Source organism: Aspergillus sydowii (genome assembly GCF_001890705.1).
Source record: "Aspergillus sydowii CBS 593.65 unplaced genomic scaffold ASPSYscaffold_31, whole genome shotgun sequence".
NCBI lineage: Eukaryota > Fungi > Ascomycota > Eurotiomycetes > Eurotiales > Aspergillaceae > Aspergillus > Aspergillus sydowii.
Genome location: NW_024467889.1, coordinates 9,229 through 20,577, shown reverse-complemented (window position 1 = coordinate 20,577; position 11,349 = coordinate 9,229). Strand labels below are relative to the sequence as shown.

General features: G+C 49.9%; 6 protein-coding genes across 6 annotated transcripts in view; 4 read left to right on the top strand and 2 right to left on the bottom strand.

Annotated features, from left to right (window-relative positions):
* ASPSYDRAFT_52818 (uncharacterized protein) overlaps window positions 1-381 on the top strand; it is a gene marked incomplete at its 5' end in the record, with an annotated part of 489 nt that extends 108 nt beyond the window's left edge. The window contains one exon of the mRNA XM_040848561.1: window positions 1-381. This exon is cut by the window's left edge and continues 108 nt beyond it. Coding sequence (XP_040695731.1) covers window positions 149-364 — 216 coding nt within the window.
* Window positions 382-1,646: 1,265 nt separating this feature from the next.
* Window positions 1,647-1,996, bottom strand: ASPSYDRAFT_52816 (uncharacterized protein). The gene has a single exon (XM_040848560.1). It carries the CDS (start codon window positions 1,876-1,878, stop codon window positions 1,654-1,656), a length of 225 nt encoding a protein of 74 aa, XP_040695730.1. The 5' UTR covers window positions 1,879-1,996; the 3' UTR covers window positions 1,647-1,653.
* Window positions 1,997-6,290: 4,294 nt separating this feature from the next.
* On the bottom strand, window positions 6,291-7,988 carry ASPSYDRAFT_74106 (uncharacterized protein). The gene has a single exon (XM_040850758.1). It carries the CDS (start codon window positions 7,684-7,686, stop codon window positions 6,502-6,504), a length of 1,185 nt encoding a protein of 394 aa, XP_040695729.1. The 5' UTR covers window positions 7,687-7,988; the 3' UTR covers window positions 6,291-6,501.
* Window positions 7,989-8,775: 787 nt separating this feature from the next.
* Window positions 8,776-8,961, top strand: ASPSYDRAFT_123949 (uncharacterized protein; the record flags this gene model as incomplete). The annotated part of the gene is made up of 1 exon (XM_040840437.1): window positions 8,776-8,961. A coding segment is annotated over one exon (186 nt), but the record flags the coding sequence as incomplete, so codon positions are not given.
* Window positions 8,962-9,026: 65 nt separating this feature from the next.
* ASPSYDRAFT_114064 (ankyrin repeat domain-containing protein) lies at window positions 9,027-9,467 on the top strand (the record flags this gene model as incomplete). Its single annotated transcript, XM_040839969.1, has 1 exon — window positions 9,027-9,467. A coding segment is annotated over one exon (441 nt), but the record flags the coding sequence as incomplete, so codon positions are not given.
* A 1,243-nt stretch (window positions 9,468-10,710) lies between these two features.
* ASPSYDRAFT_52809 (uncharacterized protein) lies at window positions 10,711-11,289 on the top strand. The gene is made up of 2 exons (XM_040848559.1): window positions 10,711-11,217; window positions 11,272-11,289. Exon 1 carries the CDS (start codon window positions 10,718-10,720, stop codon window positions 11,048-11,050), a length of 333 nt encoding a protein of 110 aa, XP_040695726.1. The 5' UTR covers window positions 10,711-10,717; the 3' UTR covers window positions 11,051-11,217; window positions 11,272-11,289.
* The last annotated feature ends 60 nt before the right edge of the window (window positions 11,290-11,349 follow it).

Genomic DNA, 11,349 nt, shown 5'->3' with positions numbered 1-11,349 from the left:
GATGCTTGCATCGTCTTCGTTGCCAAGCATGGAGCGACTGGACGACATTCTTTTGTTTGCAGATCTCGGCACAGTCTCGTTGTCGATGACGAGCGTAAGGCCTGTCAATGTATCCAGCTGTGGATGCCACGGGTAGATCAGACCCCAGGAGTGCAACCGCCGCATACTTATAATCACCCCCCTGCCATTACATCTCGTATTGCTCCCGTACCACACCTACCGGTTGCTTTATACTAATCCACACTTTTCGCCCGGTGAGAGCCCGCATCTTCCTGTTACGTATACTCGGTGGATCCCAGAGTACCGTGCTGCGAGCCAGGAGCCGTTCAACGGTCTCAACGAGTACCCTTTCAATGCAACATAGCGTGGCATGTACATGCTGTAGGCGAGTTGTATCTTAAACTATGTTAGTTATTGTACTGGGCTGCCACCTAGCTCGGAAGAGCTGCTATTACCTGCTAGGTCAGCACATAGGATTTTGCACAGAACCCCGCGGCCTCAACTTCGCGTAAGGACCTCCGTGAGCGCAGGGATAAAAGGATTGAGCCAGGAGATGGATAAAACCATTCTCTGAACTTCTGAAGCTCCACGTAGGGCACCAAAAACACAGTATTCGCCGAGGAACCGTTCTGCCCAAGTCTTGGGGGTTCAAGAGAGAGATACCCGGCCGTCGAATGAAAGGTTCCACCTGATATCAGCCACATAATGGATGCCCGGGCATTTCGATCCTGCCACATTGCCGTCGTCCTTAGTAGCCTCTGCAATATACTGGGATAGCCTCTGTCGCTCCATGCACTCCAAACATGTGTGCTGGTGAACCGGCATCTTACTCCGTTCTTGTATACAATAGAAAAGACCTGTGCCCTTGTACCATCGGAATGCGCTTCAGGTGCCACTTTCCGGAGAACTCCCCAGCTAGTCAGAGCTTGACCGCAGCTTGGACCATTGCAAATGGAATCGCAGGATGACTCATTGTTCCTCTGACATAGCGGTGGGACTGTAAATCACTCGAGGAAAGGGTGGAGGAAATGGTAGCTTTGCTATATTCACCTGCTTCTCTCGCCACCATCGCTGCTGGTGACAGTTTAGTATTGGAACAAGAGCGACCGTTAAGTCCCAAATGATAAGGACTAGTGAATTGCCCATGCAGGCTTCCAGATCTTACGAATATCCGCCATCCTGAGAATAGCATTAGAAGATCAAGGAACGGGTGGCGTGCCCTTCGGAAACGCCCTGCTCCTGGGAGTGCTGGGTGTGATGAAAATCACCGGTGAAGCTTCGGCTAGAAGATGACGACGAAGCAAATCTTATAAAGTAGCGCACGTCAAGAAAGATGCCCCGCTATCTCAGACTATCTACATTCCTGACCGTATATCTGAACAAACACATCCATTCTAAGGCAATTCAGGGGACCCTTTTCGAATTCCCATCATGGAATCCTACCAATTCAAACCTGCACAGTGGGATAAGCTTTTAGTCGAGAGTGAGTAAGCAAGATATGCCCTGCGAAACACATACTCATATTAGCGGACGGCAGGTAAGAAATCTGAAAAAAATACTAGAGCCCTTCTGCAACTATTAGAGCAAGAGGTGTTCCGCCTTGGAGGTGCTTGGGGTGACTCATCTCAGGAAGCAGCACACGGCAGAGCCGCATTATGGGAGGGGCGTTGCCATCGGTTGAATCGATCCAGATGTCTTGAGGAGCAACTGGGCCTCGTAAGACAGCGACTGAGCGTCAAGCAATCCGAGCTGCGGGCAGCCCACGACCGAGCCTGCGAAGATCGAAATAACCGGCAATGCGATGAGTGTTGCTTGCAGGGGGATGTCGTTCTTGCGCCGTGCTTCCAACTCGTATGTCGGCAATGCTTCCCACGGCATATGCGTTGCACATCGCCCTATATCTACACTGGTACCGATGGGGAGCGGTCATTCAGCGAACGTGCAAGCTCCCTGCTCGACGAGATCTCCCGTGAGGTGTGCACGCTTCAAGAAGGCTTCTGGTTCACAACGTCAATCTGGGGCAAGGAGTATGTGGACCAAGATACGCGCCGTTTGGAACAGAAGTGCGGATGGCTTGGGCGACAACTTACGAAAACGTGGCGGGAGTATGAGAGAGTTATCTCTGTGCTCAACTCGGCTCATTTCAAGGCAACCCTAGACCGGAGAAACAGACCCTGCGAAGCGTGCAGACCCTGCGAAGGGCACACGACGATATTTCGCGAGGTTTATCTTGCTCCATGCTTCCATCTCGTCTGTCGGGCATGTTATCCAGATCCCGGGGAGGAGCTTTGCAAAACGTGCCGTGCAAAGCCCAAAGTTTCTGCCACGCGTTCTGGCGGACTTCCACGCCTGGCCGTCTGAATGCGCCTAGGTTTGCCCTATGAATGTACCAAGACAAATGTTACGTCTACTTTGCTTGTGCGAATACAGAGCCGCCCGAAACTGCCTTCCATGCAATATATAGACTGGGTCGCTTTCAAACCCTGATCACATGATACGCTAAGCCTAAAATAAGTACAGCGTAAAGAATCTGTTTTGTATCGAACAGGTAATTATACACAGCTCTGTATAATACAATATCAGAATACGAGGGCCTAGAACCAGAAGCCTCGAGACTGGATGTCACGACGCTCCACTCCTGTCACGAGTACGTGGCGTCTAACCCTAGGATCTCGTATGGGCCTGGTAGCTAGTCATTACAGTAAACAGGTTACACGTCACTGACGCGGTTCGGACTGGTATCTGGACAAGGGAATCCTGATTGGGACTAGTTAGCTGTGACAGTACTCACGTTACCTAGTGGGTCTCTTGGATTGGTATCAGGTCGGTATTGGTATATTGGCTCGTTAAGATGGTAGGGCCACTTGCTGTACGTATACAGAAAGTGTAGAGTAGCACTGACGAGTTGATTCACTAGCAAAGGTATACTCTGCAATGACAATGTATATTGATCGCGAAGAACTAAGAAATAAACTAAGTACATGATGATGAATGAGCGTCCTTATATCCTTTGTCTGGCTACCAGTAGGTGCGGTAGCTAGCTACTTCCCGAGTAGCTACCTACTTAGACAGTAGCTGGCTACTGTGTGCATATGATGGCTACCGGGTCACGTGATCGAGTGAGCCTTGCTGCCTTGTTATCCTGGTATCGTCTGGTAACCTTCCTGATTGGTGCACAGGTGATTGGCTGAGAGTGAATCTTGGCTTTGGTCGTAACAATACAAGACTCGATGCAAACTTAGCAAACAAACCGACAGTCCGCCTCCCCAGCATTCTTTCAACGAAATGCCCCGCATCTACTTTACCTTCATCAAATTGCACCAACAGACTCGAAAGAAAGGCGCAAAAGCAGCCATATTATACCCGCCAGGTAAAGATACGTTGGTAAGCATTGCTCTACGTTTGGCGGGAGATTGGGTTCTCTTGCCACACAGGTATCCGAGCCCGAGTTTACTGGCCCATAACTTTTGTGAAGCTGAGATTACCCGTATCATTCGCAGCTTTCGTTTCTTCTGCAACCATGGAAACCTCAGTCGAGATTCGAAGCAAGTTCGGTGGTCAAGGTATGTGGATTCGCATATACTTCCATTAACATTAGAAGCTCATCATTACCCCAAGCATCCGAGCTTTTGGAGTGGATCCATCTGATTGAGAGTAAGTGGGCTCTTATCTTTTTCTCGAGGTATATCAAAGTAATGATTCTATCCTTAGAAAACTTCGCTTCGCTGAAGAAAACAGCTTGCCGTATACGGATTGAAGAGTTCGAGCCAGGGTACGGGAAGCCACCTTCGTGGAGGGTTATTGTGTTCCAAATATTATCGGAAAGAGCCGACATGGCCATTCACATCCATGAGGACACAGAAGGCATGTTTCGCAGAAGCCTCAAAGACGTACTTCAGCGGGTGTTCCTAGAAAGTTGCCAGGAAGAAGCACCTTTGTAGATTATGACAGTGTTATCGCGATCGCCACACGCTCGTGATCCAGAGCTAGAGTGGGGTATTCTGACGTGCGTGACCGCCATTCAAATTCGGAAAAGCGCTCGCCTCGTATTTCGACTCAACACCTCGTTGTAGCTAGATTTCTTCCTCACGCTTATTATCCCATATAATTCCGCACAATTGCTCGCTTTGCATTGGGCTGTTTGAGAGATCATATCCTGATACCGGCTAAGAATCAGGAATTAGCGGAGTTGTATAGAATGCTTTGAGATCCCGGAAATTACGTTCTAACGCAGGTCCAGTGTTGTCACGGCTTTTGTGGTGAGCATACTTGTGGGAGTGGCTCTTGTGGTCAAAACAGGAGACGAACTAAAGGATATCGGCTCTCGTTTAGGGGAGATTCGTGACGAGCTTGGACATCAGACGACAGCAACGGTGCAAGGATGGGAAAATAAGGGACCTGGTACATTTATTTATTGGTTCTTGGAGAACAAAATCAATGATCACGAGACGAAGCATCAATTGGGAACCATGCATTCTACATATATAAACCGACAACTAACCCAAAAGTGGGCATTATGCATAATTTAATAAAGTACTTCGTACGATCTGTATAAGGGGAAAGGTACGGCCGCAGCGGATGACTCAACAATATATTCGAATTAAGTTTTCGGCAGTGGAGCTGGAAAAGAATCATCATGTGTTTGTGATTTGTGATCAAACCGATATCGAGAATGACTGCACGGTGATGCGAGGATTCAGGACAAATGATACAAACAACCACCCACAGTAGAGTGACCACTCATGGCTCTCTCTCTATCGTTAAGCCTGCATGTCGGAAATGGCCTTCGGCGCTCTCTCTCCGTGCGCCAACTTCATGGAGACATTTTCGAAGGAACGCATGGAATCCTTGCTCGGGGGCCTGCGTAAATGCTGGCCAGACTTTTTTGATATAACACTTCAGTTCGGCAAAGAACTCCTCAATGGGGTTGAAGTCTGGTGAATATGGCGGCAAGTACAATAACTTAACTCCCGCATCGGCACAAAACTTCTTGACTCGGTCTGAATGATGGAAAGATGCATTGTCCATAACAAGTACCGGTTTCGGCTCTGGCCACTTTCCACAGTGCTGGAGAAGTTGCTCGATAAAAGATTCGAAGAACTTAGCATCAGTAGACCCGGAAAAAATGCGGGATATCAAGACACCGTCTTGCGTATACGCTGGCAGTATCTGGTAGCGCTGGCCACGATGGAACTTGGATATTTGGACTGGTGTCACACCGAGTGGTGCCCAGCCGCTTCGCCGATATCCTACACGCTTATCACATCCCGATTCGTCAACGAAAACTAACTGGTAGGAGCGAAACTGGGATAGCTTATGCTGGTAGAAATCCCGTAGTTCAGGGCTCTGCTCTGTTGCTTTTTGCTGGGCTTTCTTTCTTGTCCAACCTGCGCCGGCAAGTGCGCGTTTGAGACTGGAGGGCGAACTCAATATACCAAATTCATCCCTTAAGAAAGCAACCATCTCTTCAACATATAGGTCCGGGTTTTCAGCAAGGTGATCACGAAGGGCATCTAGCATCACAGGAGTAATGGTCGACGGCCGACCAACACAAGCTGGCGGAGATCTAGCGCTGCCAAACAAGCGCATCTTCTTGCGGATGTTAGTAACGGAGCGCTGACTACATTTTGCTGCCTTGGCAATTTGGGACGTTGTTAGCATTTGCTTGCTGCATATCATATGAACAACCATCTTGCGCTGCCAGGGTTCGATATTTCTCGCCATTTTGTGGTGAGTTGGATGGTTTGTTGATTCCTGAGTTCGGGCGACGTCATGCTAGTCTGGTTTATTTTTAGCGCTGTAATCATACACCGATCATACACCATACTCAGGTACATGCTCGTTTCATGTAAAACGGTCGTACAGCAAAACAACCCCTTTAGATACAATCTAGCTACATATGAAATAGCGTGTCTTGGCTTTTAGGGTTTGAAAACAACTGTGTCTATTCATGGTATGGAAAGCAGTTCCGGGCGGCTCTGTATGACATGGAAGTGGTGACAGAAATAATGGAGTGTATCTGTTCCTCCAAATGGCATCAGTATTTCTTGGGATAGGCCCTTTAATCTCTAAACCAAGCCAACTCGTAGACTCGGGGGTTCCCATTCTGCCACGTTTTGCTGATGTTCTGGGAACCGACGCCGATGCAACGTCTACGACAGTGACAGCCGCCACTCGCAGGCACCGAGAAATCTGGCATACTTCCCAAATACCCCTACTTCCACTGAGCGTGTCGGCGCTTTATATGCTCGGTTGAAGGAACAAGATGGTTATCATGAGGATCAGGCTGGGTGAATCATCATTCTGTTCAATATCAGGTCATTCTGTTCTGGGATATTTACTGCAACATGTAATTTGGAAAACAAAATCGAAAATCCCGGCGAGGAAAAGAAACAAACAGAATGTGTTGGGTGTTGCAATATCGCCCGCGATAGTTGCTGCTTTGCACTGTCGGCCCGTCCTGTACCCGTCTCTGCCCATGGCAACATGTCGAGACTACCGCTACAGAATGCCCATGTCATCCTGCAGCTGCTGACCAACATTGCGTTTGTATTCGTCCGCGTAAGCGTGGGCTGCTGCCCTGAATCTCCCAAATAGTTGGTCTCCAAGGGTGCTAACTTCAGTATTTGCGTTAAGATTGTTTTTGCGCAACCATTCGGCATAGAAGCTGCTCATCGTTCTGGGCTCGTTGCCGTGGTTTTCCTGCTGCTGGCTGGCTTGGCCCTGGCTGCCCGCGTTTTGGCTGCCCGCGTTTTGGCTGCCCACACTTTGGCTGCTCTGATTGACCGGGCCTGGCCTGCGCGGATCGCCTGGAGTGGTTCGACCACCCTCGTTTTGGTTACCTTGGGCCTGACCAACTTGTCCGATGTCTTTTGGCTCTCCTCGGTTGTTGGCTTGGTGGCTTGCCGTATCCCCACGGATTGCGTTCGACTCACCCGGCTCTGGAGACTCCGCCAGACCTGGAGGGGTTCTCTCGAGGTCCCCCAGGTTACGCGAATCGCCCCCCTGATACTCCTGATATCTTCTCACCTGGAGGAGCCCGATTTGGTAAAATTTCCTGTCCGTTCGCTCGTTCGAGGCCTTTGACTGGCTGCTGAGGGTTTTGTAGTTCGTTCGACTGATCCACGTGCGCTCCAACCCATCAGTCCATTCGACCAGAACAGTACTGAATGGGTACCTGTATTTCCTGTTGTCTGCCTTTTTTTTGGGGTTCAGCTCTTCCACCGACGCTAGAAGGTCTTTCATGCTCTGTATCTGCCCCTTGGGTTTCCAAGCAACGTTTAGAATCTTCTTGATCTTTCCCCGATGGATATATTCCCCCTCTTCGTTGGTCTCCATTGCTTTCTTGTGAGGGTCTCCGCGGATGTTTGTACGTTTATCGACAATGCGTTCTGCTTCTTCTTTTTCCCAGACGGTTATCGCGCAGCTCTTGTATCCGTAGGAGTTCAAATAGATTGGCCCTTTACTGTCCTTGCTCATGGCTAGCGTCGTCCCGCCGACAAGGTTCCGTCCCTCTGCTTCACCATCGTCTCTTGTCAAATCGATCGTATCAACTGGACGTATATCCGCATAGCTCTCGGGTGTGCTGTTTTCGTCGCTGTCGTCCACCGGAACATTGTCTTCTCGGGTCTGTGCGAAGTCCGGGGGGTCCGATCCTAGCCCTTGATCCACATCATCCACATCCATATCGGATCCACGCTGTTCTTCATCAGCAGCTTTGATCTGGTCCTGAATAGCATCTTCTTTTTCGGTCAATTGATTAAGCTCAATGAATAAATTTTTAAGCTGCGCTTCGTTGTCAGCTTGATTGGCGATTTCTGGATCCTGGAGTCTTTGTTGTATGTCCTCGATTTGGCTCTCCAGAGCCCTTCTCTTCGCGATATTCTCTTTTGACTGCGCCTGCAAATCGTTGAGCTTCTTTTTTCGTGCCTCCGCATCTCTTGCCCGTGCCCGAGTCCCTATACGACGCGGTGCCTTATTCACTCCGGTTGATTTTCCGGGGCGTGGCGCCATCTTCAGAGAGCTCTTGTTGATTGCTGTTCCGGCTCTTGGTAGAATTGTGAGCTTGATAATCTGTTGGATTTAGGGGCATCTTAGTTGGCCTTTATATACCCTAGTGATGGTAGATATTATCACCGATTTCCACTCTGAGGACTCGATGATCAGATTTTGAGGGCTTGTTTGCAGCCCATTGTAGAGGGAGACACCCTCTCTCTCTATTCCTCTGTTTTTGTGATTGGCGTGTACCACAACCTCTTTCGTGACCCCGGCACATTGGTGAAATTCCAGGCCAGCAGTCAGACTCCTGTGCCTACACACCAGGCTTTTTCTGTGGTGTGGGGAGATACGGGGGGGCAGGGGGCGGTTGTTTACCGTTATGCCAAAGGACACGATGCATAATATCTGGCGCGAGAGTCCGTCAGCACACGTTACCCCTCAAGGAATAACGACGGGTTGGTTTGTCCTATTCGAAAAGACTTAATCAGGCAGTCGACATGTTGAGGTTCGCTTACGTGTGTATCCGTCCATAACTGCGACGAGTATTCCCAATGCCGATTAATTGATCAGTGATAGGCCAGTCCATAAGAACCTACAGAGAAAATATATACTGTACAGTATTGCAGATATCACTAAAGGGAACAACGGAGAGGCGGAAGCACTGATTCCCCTACAGAAGGGCTCTATCTTCCATTGTGTCTTTACCCACGCCATACAGTCCATTGTCCTCCTTGGGGAGCGTCAACAGTGCCTTGTTTACAGTACATTCTTCTGATTATGTCGTTTGCGGATCTCCCAGCAGAGCTTGTGCTGCACGTTTCCGCTGCGCTCCGTGACACGCGAGACATCCTTGCGCTGATGAGGACAAACAGTGGTCTTTATCGCTGGTTGAAAAAGGACTTATACCAGTACAACATAGACCACGAAAACAGCTCCGGACTTCTACGGGCTGCCAAAAAAGGGAATAGTCCGCGGTATGTTTTTTTCTTGGGTTGACAGGGGTGGACCTGCACGACCGAGATGGCGCCGGACAGACCGTTCTCCATCTCGCCACCCAGCGACACGATGCGTTCTCCATTATGATGCTTCTACTGCGGGACGACCGTGTAGAGATCAATGCGTTGGACTCTGACGGGTGGTCCGCGTTGTCGTACGCTGTACGCCGAGGGAACCGCGCCGCTGTTCGGCGGCTTGTTGAATCCGGCGCGGACGCGGGCGTACAACACGTTGACGGTGTCACACCACTGAACATGGCCGTAGCTCAGGGAGACGAGGTTATAGTACGAATTATTCTAAAGGACACTCCTCATCACAGAGAATTGTGTCTTGCTGCATGTACTGGCAGGGTCAATATCGTCCAGTTACTGCTTGATCATGGCGCTGATATCAACGAAGAAGATGATTACGGCCGAACTCCATTGGACCGCGCCAGGAAAGCAGGGCATGTTGATGTAGAGGAAACCCTGCTGAAGCATAGACCTTTATAAAGTTCTCGTCGCTTGTCTGCAATTAGAAGTTATGTTTCTCCAGTGATCTGATCGGGATCGCAAGTCGGAGGCAGAATGGAATGCGAGAGGATGGGCTCTGCCATACTAGCATTCTACCATGTGAGATCACCCGAAGACTGGACTTCACTGTGACCTATGGCAAGGAGTTTTAAGCTGAGCATCAACAGGCTGTGCTCCTTTGTGATGCGGATACAGGATTCATCTGCGTTAGGTTTCCATTCTACTGTACGTAGTATCCAGATCAAGGATAGCCCCAGTGCATGGAGTAACCGCTTACTATACCTTTGACCACCACTCCCAAATCGATCTATATCAGGAATGTTTTGTAGCATTCATCTAACAGGGTCTACGGGACAAATGGGCATGAATGCGACGACCCGTGTCTGATCAAGACGAAAATGAGGGTACAAGGCACAGTTTCAAACCCGATTGGAGCAATCGCCGCCGCAAGCACATTCCAAAAATGAGGTCCGTTCCTGACCATGTATAGGAGACATTGCGATTTTGTGCACCCGCACTTTTTATGCGGGGTAGAGTATTTCTTGCAGGGACCGCGGGGATTATATATTGATATAGCAACATCTTGCACGGGCGTCGGGGTCAGCCCAAATAGCCTCCACCGTCATGGTCTCTGCTACCATTCTGTTATTCTGGATGCTTGCCGCAGTTGCAGTGAGTTATACCCATCCTTGTTCACCGAAGTACTGCCGCTAAAACTCTCTCCCACTAGGTGCCTGGTCTCGCTGTTCACCGCAGAAAACCAGAAGGTACGTGTGACCCAGTATGGAATGCCGGAGATCAGGCACGGAATCGACTAAACTGGGTGATATGCCATCTCTTCGTGTAGGTACAAGAATGATTGAAGGCCGTGACTTCACGCCAAAAGGTGCGCGCTCTTCCAGGCGTTGGTGAACGGGGAACTGACGGTGCGGTGCCAATGTACCAGCCTGCCCAGCGGGTAGACATCTGCACAGAAAGCACTATCAGGCACATTTGGGCACAGGCCAAGGTTGCTAAATATAGGTTCGGGCCGTGTGCGATGGGGTGAATCATTCAGTGAAGGGGAAGAACGCTGTGGGTGGGCAACTCGGTCTTGCTGTGGTCAGACGTAGTGATGTGACAATTAGCCTAGTGATCCGATCTTATAAATCAACTGCCTCCGCCTCCGCGGCCACTTGCCATCTGTACTTCTTCATTTTTGCCTTAAAGCCATGCCGACGTCTGGCGCTCGAAGGACCATCTGGTTCAAGGATGATACGCCTACTGTTGGCCTGGCAAATCCAACGCGCGCGTCCAGTGTGACCAGCCCAAGCCAACAACTCTGTCGTCCACTGGCAGAGAAAGCAACGCACGTTGAAAACGATCGCCACGAACGGCCCTTTGTTCGAAAAATCACAACCCGAGATCCTTGGACGATATACATCCACAAGGCTCTGGTTCGCGCCGGGCATGAGGCCTACCTTGCTATACGCCGTGACGACCCTGCGAAATTAGTCCACATTCAGATGACTCGACAGACTTGGCCCTGGTCGAGGGAGGAGTAGAGAAAGTCTCTCGGTTTGCTCATCACGCTTTTCTCCGTCTTCTTGATGTGCTGCACCATCAATCAACGTGCTATCTCGTGTGGGAACCGGCTGAGTTTGCTTTGGACCGCGTCTTGATTTCCCGCTGCCGGATTCGGGAAGACGAACTTGGCCACATCATCCGACCGGTACGGGTACGCCTTTCTGGCCTAAGCGGAGAACTGACGGTTGGAAGATTATAGAGGGCATCAAACTCCTCTCTGACAATGGCCTGGTTCTACCGGGCAAAGATCTCGCTCAAGAACATATTGTGATTACCC